This window comes from Physella acuta, unplaced genomic scaffold (genome assembly GCF_028476545.2).
Source record: "Physella acuta isolate Inbredline_101_S28 unplaced genomic scaffold, ASM2847654v3 ptg000021l, whole genome shotgun sequence".
Classification (NCBI taxonomy): domain Eukaryota; kingdom Metazoa; phylum Mollusca; class Gastropoda; family Physidae; genus Physella; species Physella acuta.
Window position 1 is genome coordinate 521721 of NW_026731541.1, and position 21011 is coordinate 542731.

At 35.9% G+C, this 21011-nt stretch overlaps 1 protein-coding gene across 6 annotated transcripts; it reads right to left on the reverse strand.

The window, feature by feature from the left end:
- Positions 1–1140: 1140 nt before the first annotated feature.
- On the reverse strand, positions 1141–19442 carry LOC131940446 (DNA repair protein RAD51 homolog 1). 6 transcript variants are annotated; one of them, XM_059299100.1, is made up of 10 exons: positions 19390–19442; positions 12364–12470; positions 11534–11671; positions 6842–6959; positions 5902–5993; positions 5628–5722; positions 5147–5260; positions 4917–5046; positions 2022–2143; positions 1141–1457 (listed from the first exon to the last, which is right to left on the reverse strand). In XM_059299100.1, the coding sequence occupies exons 2-10, from the start codon at positions 12454–12456 to the stop codon at positions 1334–1336; spliced, it is 1026 nt and encodes a 341-aa protein (XP_059155083.1). In that variant the 5' UTR covers positions 12457–12470; positions 19390–19442; the 3' UTR covers positions 1141–1333. The 6 variants fall into 6 exon arrangements, with proteins under 6 accessions (XP_059155083.1, XP_059155101.1, XP_059155074.1 ...); XM_059299118.1 differs by lacking the exon at positions 19390–19442 and adding an exon at positions 15930–15935; XM_059299091.1 differs by lacking the exon at positions 19390–19442 and adding an exon at positions 15389–15464.
- Between the last annotated feature and the right edge of the window lie 1569 nt (positions 19443–21011).

Genomic DNA, 21011 nt, shown 5'->3' on the forward strand with positions numbered 1-21011 from the left:
ACTGAATTTTTTAGATGATGTTTAACTAGTTTAAAAGTGTTTCGTCTCCGCCCATTTCTCTGTATCTCAAAAGAGCTTGAAAATTTCCGGCCTAAGTGTTTAAGCCCTAAATCGGGGGTCTCCAAACTTTTCAGCCCGAGGGCCGCATTAACAATAAAATATCAGTTTGGGGGCCAGAGTTTCTTCCATGCATCTCTTTGGGGTGGACATGTCCCCCCCCCTACCCCCTCCCCAACGAAATATAATTTATATAGAAATATATACACATTTTAAATGCACCCCCCTCCAGGAGAAAAAGTCTGAAAGAAACACTGCCGGGGGCCAACAACACACGCGAGGTCTAAGTTTGTTTTTCTTGGGCAAACACAAAAACCCACCGCCATTTTTGGAACTTGTCTCTAAGGAAGTCATTTGCTTGCAATTCAATGACCTCCATCTGCAGTTCCTTGGGCAACTGGTTACATTTGCTTCAAATGGGTTTTGAAACAGTATCACTTCATCTGTCTTTGAATCCTGGTCAGAAAACCGCAACTGAAAGTGCAGCTGGAGGTCTTTGATGATCTCACATGCAAATGATGTGGGGAACTCAGCTGTTGCTTCAGCCATGAAGACCTTGCACTTCTGAAAGTGCGTCAAGCTGTTGCCTTGTACTTGTTCCAAAAACATGGAACAACTGTTCAGCGACTCATCCAGTGCAATTGAAAAATTGTGACACTTGTTAGCAGTTTTCACTATTCGAGTCATAATGTCTGCAACACGGAGGGCAGTGGTATTTGCACCCAAAGCTACAAATTCAAATTGTTTTGAATTTTCCGAGCAAAGTTCCTCAGCAACTTCTAAAAATCATTTTTTTTTTCCGTGAACAAAAAGATCTCCGCGGGCCGGATGAGAGGACCTCGCGGGCCGCAGTTTGGAGACCCCTGCCCTAATTGATAGCAACACAAGTCAATAGCTGTAACTTACAGTAAAACTAGTTATTTTGGGGATCCACGGTGTTTAAACCCCCCCCCCCCCCACCTGCTATAATAGATCTAGGCTTGTGATAACGTTTGTGACATTTGATTTAGGGCCATGGTGTCTTTACACTCGATTAGTTTGAAAGCAAATTAAATAGACATAACACGAAACTTAAAACTTATCGTAAATACTTTTTATTTACACAAATCAAGCATTTCAACACAGAGTATTTTTTGAAAAAGAAAACTCACCATTTAATACCCAACATGAGAGCATTATAAAATGTGTAGTTTAGTTCTTGCATGTTAAGAGGAACATTTTTAAAAAGCTTAAACCAATACCAGGAGTTTTGCTGGTTTATATTCACTGAAAACTTCTATTCTTTAGCATCTCCGATTCCATCAGCGTTGATGGCAAACATGGCTTCTGCCTCAGGTAAACAAGGAGAGTCATAGATTTTACATATTCTTGTTTCACCACGTCCTTTTCTTAATGATAACCTATAGATTGTTTCAACATTTTATATCATGATGTGGTGAAATGTTTTGATGGAGTAGTAGTTTAAGTTTATATATTTTATATTATTAGCTATACTTTAAAATGTCGATGGCAGCATACAAATACTGCAGTAGTAGTAGTAGGTTTGACAGCTAACTCAAAAGGCTCGAGTTCAGTGTTTCTTCCAGACTTTTTTCTGACAATGTTAAAAGTATATATTTACTATATAAATTCAATTTCGTGTGGGGGGGGGGGGGGGGGGGGCAGACTCTCTTCAGGACTGGAAAAAACAGTGCTCAAGCTCAGATCTCAGAATTGAGTCTGTAGGATCAAGGGTGGCTGACTACCGTTAGGGAAACTGGCTGGGCATAGAGCTGATCATACTAGTAGACCGAGGTCATTAAAATAGATGAACTCTGTTTCAACTTCCTAATGTATTTTGTGCACTAACAGGAAAAGATGATGAATACGGTACTGAATATCCAAAATAATGTGAAAATGCATTAAACTCAACCTTATTTAATTAAAATAAAATAGTAATTAGACAAAGATTTCTTTAGACTTACCTGGTGGTTGAAGCATGAGCAATTATGTTGCCACCTATGGGTTTCTTTGGGTCAGCAGCAAACATTGCTGCCCCATCTACCTGGGCCACAACTTGGTTGGTTATCACTACTGCTACACCAAACTGCAATTTTTTTTGCTAATTTGATTAAACTTATAACATTTCATAGTGTTAATTAGTAAAATGCTTATGTTTGAATTATTGCTCGGTCAACTATCAGAACTTTCTGAATACAATTTTATTTAGCAAACAAAGTGAACAGAGTGAGGTACACTATGAGGCCAGTAGTTCATATAGAGCACTTAAAGTAGTGTTGTTTCTCTAGTTATATAATAGGAATATAATAGGAAAATACTAAAGATTTGTATTTGAGATACTGTTCAAAAGGTTTTTTTTTCCACATATTTTAAAAAAAAAATGTGATTATTAGGAATCTGATTACTACAGCTGTTTATTTAAGATGTCCACACAGAATCTGTTCAATTTGAGAGAAATCACCCCTTCTCCCCCTTTTTATCTGTAAAAACACCATAATAAATTGGATCTAGAATATATATATTTATTCTCCATGAAAATTGCAATATAAATACTGGAATTTGATATTGAATCTAGAATGTGTTTTGAAAAATAAATCAAATATAATGTACCTCTACAGTGGTACCTCAAGATACAAGTTTAATTTGTTCTGTAACATTACTCGTATGTCAAATAGTTCAAATCGCAAAGCAGTTTTTTCCAGTGAAATGCTATGAAATGCCATTAATCCATTTCAGTTTGCCCTCAAATTGCTACCCGCGTGTTTTTGTTACATATTTTTAATAAGAAAAATGTGTTTATAAATAAATTTCTATAAAAGCAAAGTGGGGTTTGTTCCTCACACCTATTAGTATTAGATTGGGTACTTGCAGATAGGCTGCCGGCTGGGAAATAGTTCTTGACAAAGTTGAAAATTAGAACCGTCTCAATAATCGAGTTAGTAGTGACCGAAAACTAACCTAGACTGCTGCCTTGTATAAAGTGCTTGAATTAGATCGACCACTTGCAGATGCGACACAAATTTAATATTTGGTAAAAAAAAGAACCCCCCCCCCCCCGTTCTTGGACTAATCACAAGAATAAACAAAGAAAACATTTAAATAATAAAAGAAAAATTCCTTTAAAATTTATACTTAAGGGTTATCAAATAGGTGTGAAAATTAAATCATGTCTTATAACTGATTTTGATCTATGGCTGATGTAAACAAAGCAAATACATCTCAGATAGGTGCATTTTCTGAGGCACAAGGGTATTTATTTACGTTTAAAAAGGGTATTTCAAAAATATTTTTGACACCATGATCAATTAAAGTTTTTTTTTTTGTTTTTTTAACAAAGCATTAGAATGAAAAAACTCAAAGAAAGAGAAAAGCAAACAGTTTCGACGGTTAAATATATTGCAATCATTAATTCATTTAACTCCATCTATCTAGAATGTTAAACAAGTTAATTAAAAAGTCTAGTGACATTTAAGCGCAATTTCCTTATGTTATCTAAAAATAGCTCTGTCGTAGCGTAAATCAAGAGCAGGGTTAGTAAAACCATTGGTTAGTTATTAAAACGTTTTTTATTAAATTTTTTTTCAGTATTTTACATGTTTTATTTACAATAGAGTTACATGACTAAAAAAAACCATTGCGCGCCTAGCTACCGAACGTGATGGCGCAGCCATTGACCGTGATGGCGCAGCTATTGAACGTGATGACACGTATGGTGTGGTTGGATAAAAATGCCTAGTAATTCGGTCCAAATTTTAATTAATTCAAAAAAATTTTTGTGACCGAATGAAAGGATATTTTTGAAAACTTTCTCGGCAATATTGTTCTAAATTATGGCAGGAATCGATTGGTAAATGTTTCAAGTCGCTAAGTGGTCTGGTTGCCGAGATATGGGCCAAAAACTGCATTTTTTCGAGGTTTTTTGGCTTTTCCGGGAAATCCATGAAAGAAACCCGGAATTTTTATGACCTATGTTCATCCTCGTAACTTGCTTAACATAATTGCTTTTGGAACTAGTCATCGATATTGCTTCGTTGAGGAGGAGATACGACTTAAAGCTGCGGACACACATCCATCCATCCATCCAGAAATGACGGGTTTATAAACGCAATTCTCCAGAATGGAAATTGCGCTAAAAAACTACTGCTATTATTAATTTTTTTGGAAAATAGTTTTAAAACTGTACCATAAGTCTTTAAAACAACACGATTCCATTTTAATCGATATTTTGCTGTATTAAATTTGGTCGTTGTATGTGTGCATGTACACCCAGGTAAAGTATGTCACATTTTGGATAAAATTAAGATTGAATTTTAGTTATTTGCTTATTTTAAGTTAGGTATCAATAATATTGGCAATCCAGTGCATATTATTTAACATTTAATACGTTCTGGTTGCTTTTATTTTCACGCCACTTCCACCTCTAATTAGAGGCAATAAAAGTTCCTGTTAATGCTAAATTCTTTCGGTCACTTTAATTAACTTACTCTTTACACTTTTAATACTACACTTCATCCCTAAACTTAAAGGAACTAAAATTCACTGAATTTGCTACTTGATATTTTATTTTTACTTTTGATTAATTTTTGTGCTGGCTTTTCACTGGTCTCTGTAGTTTACACAAACTTTACTCTTTTTTACAAGAAGGCTGTTTAAAACAAAATCAGTTGAGATGGTTTTGGTTACAACTTTTTCAGGTGTTATTAGTTATGAAGTGTAAAACCAGTGGATCCAGTTACTTGTATCTCAAATTTTCTCTCAATTGCTTGTATCTCAAAAATCTTGTATGCCAGGCACTCTATGTCGAGGTAACACTGATAGTATTTCTGTATTTTTTAAAAAAAAAAATTTCCAATCCCCACCTCATCCGCTAAACGTAGAAGCATTCGTAAAAATCTAGCCAAATGCATCTGTCTTGCCGATAATTCTCCCCTTCCAGCATAGTCTGTTCTATATAAAGCAGTTGCGCTGTCCACAATCAACAAGGCATAGCTAAAAATAAAAAAAAAATCTTTTTGTCATACTGGTATTTGCATTCACACTATAACCCAATAGCTCAAATGATAATTAACAAAAAGAAAAGTATGTTAACCGAGACTCTGCCATCATGGCTGCTGCTTGAATTAAAAGCTGGCTCTGATGATCACTGTTATATGCCCGAGCATATGCCACATTGTCAAGTACATCACTGCCAGATAAACCATACCTGAAAGAAAATATCTCAAGTAATTTTAACCAGAGGTTTTAAACACCATAACTTAAAATATACAGATTAATACAACTTGTTTACATTATTCTTACTTTTTAACAAATGTAGCAGTGTCATTCCTTTTTAAATTAGATCTACATCTTGTTTATTTATTAGGGACAGAAAAATGTGTCTCATTTCAAAGTCAACATAATTCATAAATCTAATCACTTTTGTCACTAATCCCAACCCCTATCATTAAATGCCATCATAAAAAGCCAGATTAATTCATTATCCTTTCATAAAAGGGGAGCATTCACTAGATGATTGTAAAATTTTATAGTCAGTGGGCACCGCTATGCTATCATAAAAAAAATATCTGTACCTGTCTGCAACAGCTAGTAGTCTTTCTGGTCTAAATGTTCCCTCTGTATCAATATACATAGCTTTACCTTCACCTCCCCCCATGTCAATCGGAAGCTGAAATTGTTTTTAAATAAACAAAAAAAAAAGAATAAAGATTTATTTATAAAAATAAATTAAATGATCTGGTAAAGAGAGTGCTTGCATTGAAATCATTAAAAAGTTAACTTTTTAAATACAAGTGAAAATAAATTGGAGGTTATACTTGCTGACTAAACTAATAATTGTACTCTTACCTGACATGTCACAGCCAGTGTATGACAAAGCTGAGTTTTCCCAGTACGGAATTCCCCAAAAATTTCTGTAATTGATCCTGTTTCAATGCCACCTGCAATACACAAAAAAAAACAAATAAGAGACAAATCTCACCAGCAAACATTTTTTCCCAAATAAACGACAAGCTTTACGATTAATAAACATATATAAAAATTGTTACAGTAACAATCTTAAAAAAGCACTAAATATTAGAAAATGAAACATTTAAAAGCAAAAATTGTTTTAAGGGGTCATCCATTTATGATGTCCACAAAAAATTGGAATAATGGTCTTTGAAATGTTTAAAGATAAACTTGAAATACTGTGAATAGTTTTAGAAAATTTGACCCCCCCCCCCCCCATCAGTCAATTTTTTTCGGGACCCCCCCCCCCCCCCCCCCCCCCCCCACGCAGTGTGTCGACGTCATAATTGGATGAGTCCTCCAAAAAGCAAAGCACCTTTAAATTTGTGCTATCTTGCAGCTAAAACTAAATATCTACAACTAATTTACAAAATGCTTTGATATTACCTTATTATTTATTGGGCTAAGACTAATTGTAGATTTTTTTATTTAAAAAAAAAAAAAAAAAAAAGACTAAATGGCTTAGCAATGGAGGAGATATCAAACAATTTCAGTCAGTAAAGCAATATTTCCATAGCATTGGGTTGATATAGCAAATACTTTCTACTGCAACTACAGATGGACTCTGTGATCAAAGCAATGCATTTATTATCACGAGCAAATGTCAAGTACTTTTTAGAGTTACAAGGGCTCAGTGACATGATCCAAATCCAGGCAAAAAGTCTAAAAAGGCCAAATAGTTCAAAAGGAAAAATGATAAACATCAATGTGGTGGGAGGAAATAAATTTAGATTTTTTTCCTAATCAGCATGACATTTTAAAAATTCTTTTTACAAACCTTGCAACAATTTATCAAGTTCTTTGGAGCCAGTAGTCAACTGAATTATTTCTGATCGTTTCTGATGGAATTCTGTAGCAGTTGTAAAGCCCATTGGAACAAGTTTTGCAGCTTCTGCCTGTAAACAAATCATGTTTGTAATTTTTTAAGTTGCAAGAAAACAATGTATAAACAAGTGTCTTTAGTTACATTTAGTTAATAAATGGATTTTAATGTTCTCAACTATCACTTGAAACTTCCGAGAAAGGTAGGCTGTAAGAGTTTTACTGAGCAAGATCGCAAGGTGTGGAAATTGTGACATGAAAATATTTGCTACCATGTAGCAACACTTGCATTTTTTACATCTAATACATAAAGCTCAATTCTGTATGTAATAAGTTTGTCGTAGATACTTCGATGGATTTAAGTGTTAGATTATAGTGCTCACTGTCTAAATTTATGAGTTAAAAAAATTAATACTGAAAGTGTTGGGAAATAATTTTCATTTTTCAAACTGATAGTAATAATTATCGGCATGTTCATTAAACACAATCTAAAAAAAATATCATCTTTTACAAAAATTCTAATTATGTCTGAAAATTATTTATATTTAGTCCTTTAGCACTTACTTCCTTTTGATAAATTAGGAAAACACAATTACTTCCCTTTATAAAACATTGCATCAGTGGAAAAGAATTTACATTTTATTACTTTGTTTTGGTGTTGGGAAAAAAATAATTACATAATTAGCGGGGATTTATCAAGTGCAAATGTTGTAGGTATTTTACGGATAAGCTTGGAGTATTATAATTGTTCATTTGGTTTGGTTTGGCACCTACGTTCGTTTAAGTGAGTGCAAAAGACTATGAATAAGTTGGGGTACTATAGTCGTTTATTAAGCTGAAACAGGCGATTCTGCCCCGGGCTAGACTGTGAGCACTTTGCGTTTATGTTCGCGTTTGTGTTTTCTTTGTGTTTAGGTTGGGTTTGCGTTAGTGGTTGCGTTTTGATTTGGTTTGTTTTTGTTCGTTTTTTTTTTCGTTTTTGTTTGTGTTTTTTTCTTTGGGTTTGTGTTTGTATTTGTGTTTGTGGTTGGTTTGGCGTTTGGATTTGGTTTGTTTTCATTTGCTTTTTTTCTTTGTGTTCGTATAGGTGTTTGTGGTTGTGGTTGGGTTTGTTGTTAGGTTTTTGTTTGCTTTTTTGTTTGTTTTTCCTTTGTGTTTGTTTTGGTGTTTGTGGTTGTGTTTGTGGTTGGGTTTGTTGTTAGGTTTTTGTTTTCGTTTGTATTTGTAATTGTGTTAGCGTTATGTTTGCATTTTGTTGTTTTGGTTTTGGTTGGTTGTGGTTTGGGTGGGCAGTGCCGGGTTTATGATGATTACTAAACACACAGGTAATGGTCTTTAACAGAAAGGTTTTTCACAGAAGCCAGAGCAGGCTCTGGCCGGGACGGCTAGTTCTCATATAAAGTATATACTACTACTATAACAATAAAAATCAAGTGTGACATATCGTAACACCAACCCAATCGAGTCAAAATCTGCTTTCAGAAAAAAAAAAGTAAAAGATTTAGCTCCCTAACCAAGCGGAATCCACTATTTTGACTCCATTCAGTGGTGTTTCTTCTAGACGATTTTCTCTGGGTGGTGGAAAGAGGGGTTGCACTTGCAATTTTCGGGTGGGGGGCGAACACTGCTAAAAGTATTTATTTTCTATATAAATTCCCTTTCGCTCGGGGGGGGGGGGGGTTCCTTGAAGAAACTCTTACTCCCTTGCTAATAAAGTCGTAAATTATATTAAATCTGTAGCCCTAAACAGCATCTGCTTAAAGAGCTGTGCAAAGAAATGAATTCTGGGGTTCTGCTTTTGTACACTAGAGTACGCTGGCTGTCAAAAGGAAATGATGTGAATCGTGTTTTAGAATTGAAAGATGAAATCAAGTTGTTTTTGGAGCTGCAAGGGAAACAAGACCTTTTGGTATACTTTAACAATGAAGAGTGGTTGGAGAGAGTATCATACCTAGCAGATATATTGGAACATCAACATAAGTTTAACCTGAAGCTTCAGGGAAAATGAATGAATATTATCTCTTTTCATGATAATCGCGGGGCATTTTTTTCAAAGCTGCAAAATTGGCGATAAAAATATAATCTCATAAATATTGCCATGTTTGAGAAATTCTGCAGTGGGGTACATGAATCTGCTTGTGAGATAAATACAAATTTGAAACATGATTCCGGGCATCTTGAATCTCTTGAAAACATACTGCGGCGTAATTCCCCTGAGCTGAAAGAAGAAGAATCTGCATTGACACGTCCCCCATTCTCTTCTTCCTTTGATATTCCTAGCATGTTAAATGAAAAACTGCTCACACAATTTTGGTTTAGTATGGATCATTCATACCCAAAAGTGAAATTGATTGCCTTTTCGAGTTCTATTTCTTTTTGTGTCTACACATCTTTGGGAGAATGGATTTTCAACACTTCTCCAATTAAAAACAGTACAATGATATAAATTAAATGTTGAGAATGATGAAGTTCGCGTTTACAAAAACTCAACCGCGAATGTTGAGGCTAGTTAATAGCATGTAATTTCACTCATTGTATTAAAACAGTTATGAAAAATAATTCATATTGAAAGTCTACAAGGAAATCTTATTTTAGTGCTTATTAATTTCCTTATTAATTTTGACTTCTTAATTCTACGGGGTCGCAGTTCACATACTTTTTATAAAAGGGGGTCACCACTAGAAAAAGTTTGGGAACCACTGATATAGTCATCAATTTAATATATTCGCAAAACCTGGGCAGCACTAGGTATATGATGCTGAATGAACACAAAAGTCAGTTGTTTACAGATACATTTTTCACAAAAGTCAGTTAAGAACCAGGCCCGGACGGCTAGTTAGATATATATGGCAGTAACATTATGTGCAATAAGGCTAGAATAAAATTAATTAAACTTGTTAATTTTACAAAAAATACCTATAAAAATTTATCTTCCCAACAGGCCAGAGCTCCATCACTAAAATTAAATTAAAAGCAAATTCACCTATGTAACTCTTATACCGTGTTAACACTTACGACATGTCATATATAATTCTCTTCTTGGATACCCTAGAAAACACCAAGCTGTAAGCGCGCTCCCTACCACCCCCACCCCTACATGGTCTGGTGAGCTGTGGTTCACGTTAAATGTTTACAATCGTAGATGGCTATTAGGGGCAGATAATTTAGTCTGAACGATTTCAAACTTAGGGGAGGTAACTAAGAGGAGGCTGCTTTCGGGGGGGGGGGGGGGGTAGGGGTTGGGGAAAGGAGGGGGGGTTATTGTACTTAACGAGCTACTGATAGTGTTTTAAAGGAAATATATTCAGTGGCAGCATTGGTACTGTCGAATTCACACATTATGAATTACTGAAAAGTAGAAAAATAAAACTAAATAGCGGCATATGATACGCCGCGTGTCTGCTCGTATACTATACTTGGCCTACATAAGTGTATACTAAACATGTTATGTGTATATGGAACATCTTCTGAGTCGCAAGGCACAAAACCACGTTTATGTTGTTTTTGTCTTTGCTCGCTGAGTAAAAACATAGGACATGTTCTGAATTTCAGATGAGTGCTAATGTGTCGAAATGTAGTAAATGCATCACGGACCTAATTTCTAGCTCTCAGCTGATTGCAAAATTATCTTAAATATACTGAACTTGAGTTTTTGAGCACACAATTTCAAAATTCATAACTTCTCTAGGCCCTACTAAAAATTGCATTTTTTATAATTACTTATTATTTCTTTAATTAAATCTCAAACATGTTTTAATGAAAAGTTGTAATGTCTAATGCTTTACAATTTTGAGTTAAAACCAGTTTAGGTTGTAATTAAATAAACAATAATTAATTAATATAAATATAATTCAACCAAATTTATCTCCAATTTTTCCTTTACCAATATTTTGTTTTAAGTGTATCATTAGTATCAAAGCACTGTTTCCGTCTGACAGAGAAATAAATCTATAGGCCCACCAGAAGGTACTTGTGGGATCACGTTTGTACTGACTATAAAAACAGGCAGATAAAATCATAGGCTAATTATTTAGGTTTAAAATGGAACACATTTAACGTAAAGAAGCTCGATCTCAATATTTTTAATAGGCTTGGCAAATAAAAAGCATTGAAACAAAACATTTCTCTCCACCCATGTCGTGAATGGTGTTTTATTTTATTGTTTAAACTTTTTAATTTGGACCTTTTGAGAAGGTACATAAAAACTAAACACTTCTCCAGTTACTAAATATTGTAAAGTGACAGCAAGCTGGGGAAATGGCTACCATGGGTTGGGGGTAAGGAAGGAAGCGGTGATTGAACTGCGGGATAGGCGGAAGAGTAATAGGTCTTAGACCTGTGCTATTATGCATAACATTATAAAAACTTTCTAGCTCAGTTGCTCACACTCCAATAAAATTTCTAAAGTCTTGCATGTTCTAATTTTTATATAATTTATTATTTGAATTGTAAGCACAAAATGTTCTATAACATGTTCTGTAAGTGTGAACGCTAAAGTATACATGTTCTGTGAACAAAATGTTTTCAGATACAATTAACTTTTGGTGGGCTTTGTTTTCTAGAAATGTATAGTATACATGTCGTAAGTGTAAACGCTGTGTTAGAATGATAAAAGTCTGCTGTTAATTCAAGTGAACTTAATACTTACAACAATTTTATCAGCTTTAACTTCACTGATTCCTTTAATTGACAACAACATCTTCTTAGGGGCAAATGCTACAGACTCTACAGTAAAGAAACCTGCTTCTTCTAGCTTTTTAATGTCCCCAGCACTGATGCCATTGCCCTGTAAAAATTGGAAGAAAAGGTGTGCTTATAATTAGAATCAATTTACATGTTAAATATCAAATTATGCTTTTTTCAAGTTTATATATGGTGAGGAAGTTACTAAAATAGCTAATAACAGTAGAGTCGAATAAAAATAATTAATTAAAATGTTTAATAATTATGCCAGGGGAGGCAATTTAAAAAGAAATTCAACTCAAGCTAAATATTGCTATTGAATTGAACTTTAATTTAAGTAAGAAAATTTGTATTCCTTCCGCATTGATTATTATATGTTAAGGCTCATAATTAACATAGATTCATGTTCAGATTATTTATATTATTTCCTGAATAGTCGGCACAGAGTTTTATAGTTTCTTTTTTATTTCTATGGTCTCTTAAAATCACTATTTTGTTTTTGTTTTTCTGTGTTATTAAAACAGATGGATAAATTAGAGAATGTACGAAGGCTCTCTCTGGGCGTGAACGCCAAGGAAAGTGTGTTGTTTGGTGCCGGTTCTAATTGAGGGATGAGGGCAAATTGTGCAGATGCTCATGAGAGCAGTTTTGTTAGAATACATGACCGTTTGTTTGATAAAATCATTTCATAAAGTGTTAGTTCTGTTCCCAAGTTGGTTCATTTAAAAAAGATACACAAATATTTAAAGATAAATGTTCCTGAAAAACTTCACAGTAAATATATATAATGCATACCTCCAGTTTAGCTAATGGCATTGGTCCAAAAGTCTCTTCTTCTGCTGTGTGTCCTTTCTGTTCTTCTCTGGACTGTTGCATTGCTGTAGCCATTTGATTACTCCTAGCTTGGTTTACAAATAAAAAATTTACTCAGTGAGTAAAATGATTTTAAAAATGGTGATTCATACATACCAAACAAATGCAATTGTTATTTCTATTTTTTAAGTGTTATTCACAAAAACTCTTATCTTAGTAGGCTAAATACACCTTGACAAGCATATGTATATGTTACAGCCAAACCCTGAAGTACATTGGCCATCCAGATCATTGGCAGATTTTGGATGTTTGTATAACATTCTCACATGAAATTATGTTTATATTGATTATTACTTTATGTAAATGACAGAAACTGTCAAATCAATTTATTGTAATAATTTTCTTATGGCGAAAAAGGGTTTCAATTGCCCACATACCTCATGTTGCTTGGAACCTATTGTTCACTTAAAGGGCAGCACCCACCATTACATTATCTTTTGAACATTCCGTCTTTTTGCATATAATACAGACTGTCTTTGGGATTTTTTTTTATTGATGATTGTCTCACCTGATCATAGAGGTGCCTATCATGGACAGTAGTAACCCATATCTTGCAATTAGTAGGCAACTAACAAAGGTGTAGATTTTTTTTATGGTCTTTCTGCCTCTTAGTGTGTCAGCCCTTTACAAACACACATACACCTCTCACTCTTTGGCACTTGATACATAGGTATTTTCAAAAAGAGGATATTGACAAACCAAAAATGTCAAAGAGTCTTTTTAAACATGAGCTGAATATATACATTACTCGAAATCAAACTGCATGAAGTTGTGAGACTTTTTTATTAAAAAACATTTTAATGGTTAAAATGAACAACAGGAACAAATGAGTATTTATTTTTAGCCTGGTGCTCCATCTATCTATCTATCTATATATATATATAAAGCAATGTATGTGTGTGTGTGTGTGTTTGATTGTCCGTCTTTTATGCATTACTACACCTTTCATCCGATCAGCATGAGACTTTGGAAAGTTGTTGAGAATACTTCTGGGGAGGTTTCTGCAGGAAAAAAAATTCAAATTCGCAGGGGTGGCGCTCCGACAGAGTGCGATTTTTCTCTATGGTATATAAAAAATACAAGTGGAATGCAGTCTGACACCGTTCATTCGAGTGCTATGAAACCTTGGGGAGTTGATTAGAACACTTCAAGGGAGGTTTCTGTAAAAAAATCTTTTTTAATTTTGCAAGGGCGGCACCCCGGGAAGATGCAATTATTCTGTATATACAATATATAACAAAAAATGAAAGTCGATGCAGTTCGACACAGTTTAAAGTGCCATAAAACTTTAGGGAGTTGTTGAATACTCCCGAGGTCTCTAAGGGGGGGGAGGGGGGGTAATTGTGCTATTTGGGGCCTTGGTCTTTCCCGTGAATGCTATGGCGAGAACGTTCTGTCTCAACAGTGTGATAGACAATGGATAAGATGGGGCATTACAGTCGCTCACTAAATTGAATCAGGCGTGTCCACCTGCGCCCTGGTAAGGTGCGATTTGGCTGCGAACAATTTCATTTTCTGCCCCCAAAGGATCATTATAATAATCGGAAAAATTAACCAAGGTTAGATTAGTAACAGGGATGTTTCTTTTTGTCTGTAAAAAAATCCAAAAAGTTTTGTCACTTTGCGAATGATACAATTAGCATCTATTTTTAGCCGATCCAATCAGAAATTAAGATTGAGCATTAATAACAGACCATTAGTAATGCTAACATATTGCATCAGTCACACTAATGTTTAAAACACATCAAATAGCCTAATTTTTATTAAGTGTTAAAGAAAAAATCTGCATCATTTTTTACAGGATACTATTTGGCACTCTGGGTTATCCTATGAGCATGATGGCGCCTATGTTAGTTTTAAGTAGCCAGGGGCAGTACGCTGCACCTCTGCTGTAGTGTAATAGGGGCTCCCAAGAGCACCCTCTATATTCTATATCCTTAACACATGGGTGGTCACCAAAGTGTGTTCTACCTCATTGTTTCGCTGAGTGATTAACGTACACTAAAGGTTTTCCTGCTGTAGTGTAGGTAAATCCGTGTCCCAATAATTATTATCCAAGCGCAGGCATTGTTGACATTTTTACAGTTTTAGAAAACAAGGTCACGCGTCTAAGAACATAGAGGATTGGTAAAACATTGATGAAACCCTTCTTATATATTTCGTCAGACTTTATCCCCAAGGCAACGCGCTGGGACAGGTACGCTAGTTAGTTATAAATAGGCCCCCTATTACTTTAGTAAATAAATTAAATAGGTCTAGATCTAGATCTAGGGCAGAATCTAGGACTAGATCTCTAGTAGTTAGTCATAGTAGGCTATCCTACTCAAATAACTTACTTAATACTTAACCTTGGGTGTCATGTTGGTTAAGTATAAGTATAAGTTAAGTAGAATCTAGTCTAGATTCTAATACTAACTTAATACTAGATCTAGTCTTAGTAAACCAAGTTTTAGTTGCCACCCAAGACACCAAAAGTTAACTCATAACTGCCTTGCTTTACTTATTCTTAACTTTAAGAGTTTAAGACTTAAAGTTAAACTAAAAATTAAACTTACTTAGATTTAGATCTAGTAATACACTTAGGCCTACTTATTTTAAGTTACTACTGTATTACTGTAAGTACTGTAAGTGATCATGTACGACATGTAGGCCTAATGAAATTCAGGAAGATTCTAGTCTAGATCTAGATAGATGTTCTAGATCTAGAATAGTAGTATAAATATATAAATCTAGATTTCTAGATCTATCTAGATCTACAGATTCTGACAAAAGATTGAAATTAGGTTCTAGATTATTAAATAGATCAATATTTTTATAAATCACCGCCACAAGAATTTATTGCCAGAAAAATATTTCAATTTTAAATCTAGAATCTAGATTTAGATCTAGATCTAGATCTAAATATATTTCTATATCTTAAATATATAGATCTAGAATCTAGATCTACTTTCAACTCATAAATTTGTCCAAACAAAAAGGCCTGGAATAATTATAAATTGTTCTTTATGAAGCTCTCAGTGACTAATAAATCAGCCGGGGGCCAATGGACTTTACAAGACTAAATAAAAATTTTAACTTCTTTAAGAGCGGACTGTGACGTCACCTCGTCATAGTGCCACCCCCCCCCCCCCCCCCCCCCATCCCTTGGACCCCTAAGTGACTACTGCTTTGCATTAAGTTACACCTTTGACATGTGTTGCTATCATTTCGCCATCATTTAGAATCTAGGGCTTTAACACTAAACACTTAGACATGATCGCAGCCAATAGAACAACATATAGATCTAGATCTAGTATAATATTGTATAGGCCTACCCCATTGTGATAAGAATTGCCTATAGATCTTAGTTAAGATTTTTATTATCGCGCGGCGCTAAACTACAATCAAAATAATCTAGAAAGCAGTAGGCCAAAGCAAAGCTGGTATGGGGCAGTTTTCTTTTAGTGTTTGCTACTATGATAACGACATAAAGAAAATTAGCTGCATACCATACCAGTGCTCCGCCACAGTGAATCTTTTTTTAAATGTACCAACTAGAAACAGAACAAAACACAAACACAACGCAAAGGCAAACACAAACACAAAAGAAAACGCAAAACACAAACACAATGCTAACACAAAATGCAAATTTTGAGAATTGTTGGAATTTATCGTGAAAAGAAGGCATTTCAAAGAGGTTATAGTGGTTGTAGAGGTAGGACAAATGGTTACTTTTATGCCAATAGTGGTCATGCGAATCATTTGTCTGGAGCCAGTACGTCGGGAGCGAATATGCTGGGAGCCGATTTGTCGGAAGCCACTATTTCCTGAGCCTATTTGTTGGGAGCCAATATGTCGAGAGCATATTTTTTGGGGAGCCTAAATGTCGGGAGCCCGTTTAACGGGAGCCAGTAAGACGGGGCCATTTTGACGGGGCTATTTTGACTGGGTCGTTTTTTCGAGGATCGATTTGACGGGGTCATATTAAAGGGGCCGTTTTGACCCGGACCATTTGGACGGTTGACCCACTGTCGGGCAAGGCAATGTGAGATATAGCATCCAGCACCCGTAAATTAACATGCATCACTACAAACCTAACTGCCTGAGAAATTACCTACCCCCCCCCCCACCACACACAGACCTGCATCTCATACCTGCCTGCCCTCCCCCGAAATGGTCCATCCTACCCAGAGGCATAGCGAGGTCGGGTGTCACCCGGTGCGGCACTTAATGGTGTCACCCCCCCCCCCCCCTCCCGTAAGAAAAAAAAAAGAAAAAAAAAAAAAAAAAAAAAAAATATATATATATATATATATATATATATATATATATATATATATATATATATATATATATATATATATATATATGTTACGGTCAAAGCCCGAAGTCGGCCAATGCGCGGATTGGCTGGCCAATCCGCGCATTGGCCAATATCGCCTCCCATAGGTCGGTCAAAGTCCGAAACTTTGCTTGATTTCGGTCTTTGGCCGGCCAATCCGCAGACTGGCCATGGTGGACCGGCCAAAGTCTTAATTAGAAGATCATCTGGCTAGGGACGACCGGCCAAAGTCCGAATTAGAAAATCATGAGCAGATTTTGGGTTTTTAATGCCGTAAGGATCATGAAATTAACTTTTTATTGATTATTAATTAAAGTAAATGAAAAAACATTCAAATTTTTTATTGTACTATAGTCTCAATCAATCAATATTATCATTTGTTACAACAAGTTGAACTTTTATGGCATTTAGAATTACATAGCAGCTTGTTATTTTTACACTTGCAGCGATTTGTTGTGCACTTGGTTGTGCAATTGCAGCGAGTGTAGCCTTGGCCCCCAGTCAATGATTGTGAAGATGCGATGGTTCGTAGTGATTTTTCCTCGGTGCCAACTGACGACAATAAGAGCACTTTTTCGTGAAGAATTGAAAACTCACTTCTAGCATACAGTTGTTTTAGAACACCATGTTCCGTTCCTAATTTGTAGAAACCGCCCTCGACGCTCATGACAACTGCAATCACGCTTCGGTGATCACCGCGACCTCTGTCAACATCTGGAACACGGATGCGTACATTGTCACCCACTTCACCATCTTTAAATTTTGTATTTGATGTTTTAAGCATCTTAGCACCTTGATTTTGCAAGCCAGTATGAGCTGCTGACCTGTGTTCCATGATGTCTTGTTTGTTGTGACACAATCTGCAGGTAATGTTCCCTCCGTACCCTTCGTCTGCTTCATTGGGTACTCCACAAATAGCATGGACATCTTTGCCACAGGATCCACAAGAATGAGCTGTACAAACAAGAGCTAAACAATACGTTACTCACAATGAAACCGCACCCAGAATAATGAAAACGCGATCACAACTTAGTCTAGATAGAACATTGGCCAGGACATCCCGGCCAAAGCGTGCATTGGCCGGCCAATGTACAAAATACGCTGTCAAGTTTAAGTACTTCGGACTTTGGCCAGTACATCCCGGCCAGTGCGCGCATTGGGCGGCCAATGTACAAAATACGATCTTAGTTCTAAGTTCTTCGGGCTTTGGCCAAGAGAGCCGGCCAATCCGCGCATTGGCCGGCCAATCCGGGGTTTGGCCGCACTTCGGGCTTTGACCGTAACATATATATTCCATATACACTTGTAAGTATGTGTATACGCATGTGTTTATGTATTCAATTTTTTTTCTTCTGGATGTATTTAATTTTTTTACCCCTCCACCCCATACATGGATTAACATATAGTTTATTGCCGTTTTTCCTCAGGCATATATATTGCCACGTTGAGTTGATGTAACTTCCCCCCCCCCCCCCAGTCACCCGCACTGTGATTGCTTTAAACTGTTCTCAGATAATACTAACGATTTGTATCTATATTCAGTTATAAATACAGCTGGATGTTGCATGTTTTCTTTATCATTAGCAGGTTTACGTCATGGTGTCACCCCCACCCCCCCCCTTCCACCCGTGTCGGGGTCAGAGTTTTTTCCAGGCATCTCTTCGAGAAAAAAGTCTGGAAGAAACACTGGTCGGAATTTAACAAGTTTGCCCTTAAAAGACTATTTAATTCACTCTAATTAATCATTTAATTAAGTTAAATTATCATTTTTCTGTATGTAATTTGCTATTTTTTGCCCTGGTGTCACCCCCCTAAATGGTGTCACCCGGCCCGCACCCCGCCCTTCTCCCCCCCCCCCCCCCCCGCTACGTCACTGATCCTACTAAACATTCATAATTACAATCGAGCCTTTTTACTTTCTCGTATACGAAGTATAGAGGAAATATTGTAATCGTGCAAAAAAATTGAAATCGAGATTTTCAAAAATCCCTGAATCGGAAAAGCATAGTTTTGCAATTTTGTCCGTATGTTTGTGTGTATATATGTACTCACATGTGTATGTGTGTGTATGTATGTCTGTGAACACGATAATTTATGTACCGTTACAGCGAGGTTGATGTAATTTCATATATAAGTATTATATCAAATTTGTAGTTCAGTATCAACTTGTCAGCGATTTCCGGTAACCGGAAGAGGAACTTATACTGCTCATTGTTTTTTAAAAGTATATATAACTTTATTACTGTTTCAGATAGATAAACGAAATTTCACATGTAAGTAAAGATTGTTTTTGGCGTTCACTAGGTGCGCAATTCTTTTTTCTACGAGATTCTATTTTTAAAAGTTTAAGTAATTAAAAATGGATTTTTTAAAAAAATCATGTCTATATCTTCCATAGCGTTATATAAGAATATTCGAGAAATCATAGGGGAGATCACTCCCGGTTTATTTTTTCCTGTGACTTTTCCCCCCACAATCATTTTTGTTGTGGGTGTGTGTAATTGTTTTATATTTATTATGAATTGTCGTTGGACCTGTATAGCTTGATATGATCACTGAACACTCTTTACCGTTGAAAAACAATTTACGGATTCATATAAGATACAGCAAAAAAAAAAAATTAATACCTTTAACTAACCGTTACCCTTTCATGGCCTACATAGATACACCCAAGTAAATTTTAAAGCAAAAAGCGTTGACCAATGGGCACTGGTGTTGCGAGCACGAGTGAATCATACGTGATCGCCTTTGTTGCGTTTATTCACGTGATGATTTTGCCTTCGGCTGCCCCAGGGTGGTTTCGTTGTGAAACACGCCGGCTAATTCAACATAGTTAAAGTCTCTTAACTGATAAAGCCCTATATAAATAATGGCCTTGATAAATAAGGTCAACTCGAGGGGGGAGACACCATTTCACCCAAAGCGCAAGCATTTTAACCTTTTAATTTTGGGGCAGGTAATGTTACTATAAAAACAAAGCTGCGCAGAGAAAAAAGTCACAGGAAAAGTCACGAATGTTTTGAATGGAATTTGTTAATACTTTTATGAAGTATGCTAATCAACTATTATTCAACGATTAATTAAATCATGTAATTAATTATTTTAGATATATATGAATTATATGCGTGGGTTGAATTCATATAGTAGCCTATTTGAGAAATCGGAAATAACGTAAATTACTACTTCCAGTCAAGTGAACAGTAAACAATATCTTTATAATAGTGCGGAATATTAGTACTTTATAAATACATATGCGTTTTTTTTTAATTAAATCGGAAATAGCGCAAATTACTACTTTTGGTCAACGGAAATTACCCCAAATTTGATAGAAGGCAGAGAATGATATCTCATGGGAAAATTCCTTCATCTATTAGAAACATTACTCAAGTTATAGGCTTTTGATAAATTGAAAGTAAAATAAGTTCCAATTCCGTTTACCGGAAATCGCCGAAAGGTTGATATGTAACTACAAATATGATATAATACATATATATGAAATTTCATCAACCTGGCGGTAACGGTTCTCAAGTTATCGTGTTCACAGACAACATACACACACATACACGGACAGAATGGCAAAGCCCAGTTTTTCCGACTGAGTTACGCGTAAAATGCCGACATTTTGATAAATCTGGATTTAGAATTTTTTGCCTATACTCTGTATATGAAGACGTACTAAGTAATAAAGGGGCGTCCATAAATGACGTCACACTCGTAGGGGGGATGGGGGTTCCGTAATTTTGTGACGGTGTGTGATGAGGGGGAGGAGGGGGGTGGGGTTTCAGATCGTGCGACGTCACACTGTTAGAAAACGAATTTTAGACGTTGTTTCGCGTTTTAGAAAACTGTTTTAATAGGACTTAATTAAAATACTCTATTTTGACAGAGTTCAGACAAGATTTTGGAAAAATATCGATGTTTTAAGAAAAATTCAACTACAATTTTGAGTGGGGTTGTAGACTGAGGAGTGACGTCATTTTAGGGGGGGGGGGGGGGGGGTCTGGCTTTTTGTGACGATGTGTGACGGAGGGGAGTGGGCGGGGAGGTAAAAATCGTCCAAAAAAAAGCGCGACGTCATTTATGGAGGTTATAGCCCCCCCCCCCCCCCGAAAAAATTCTACCGCCCCCCCCCCGAACGAAATTAAATTTATATAATTTATATAGAAAAAATATAATTTAACAGTGTCCGCCCCTCCCCCCCCCCCCGAAGAAAGTCTAACGCCCACCCGAAAATGTCACGCCCCCCCGG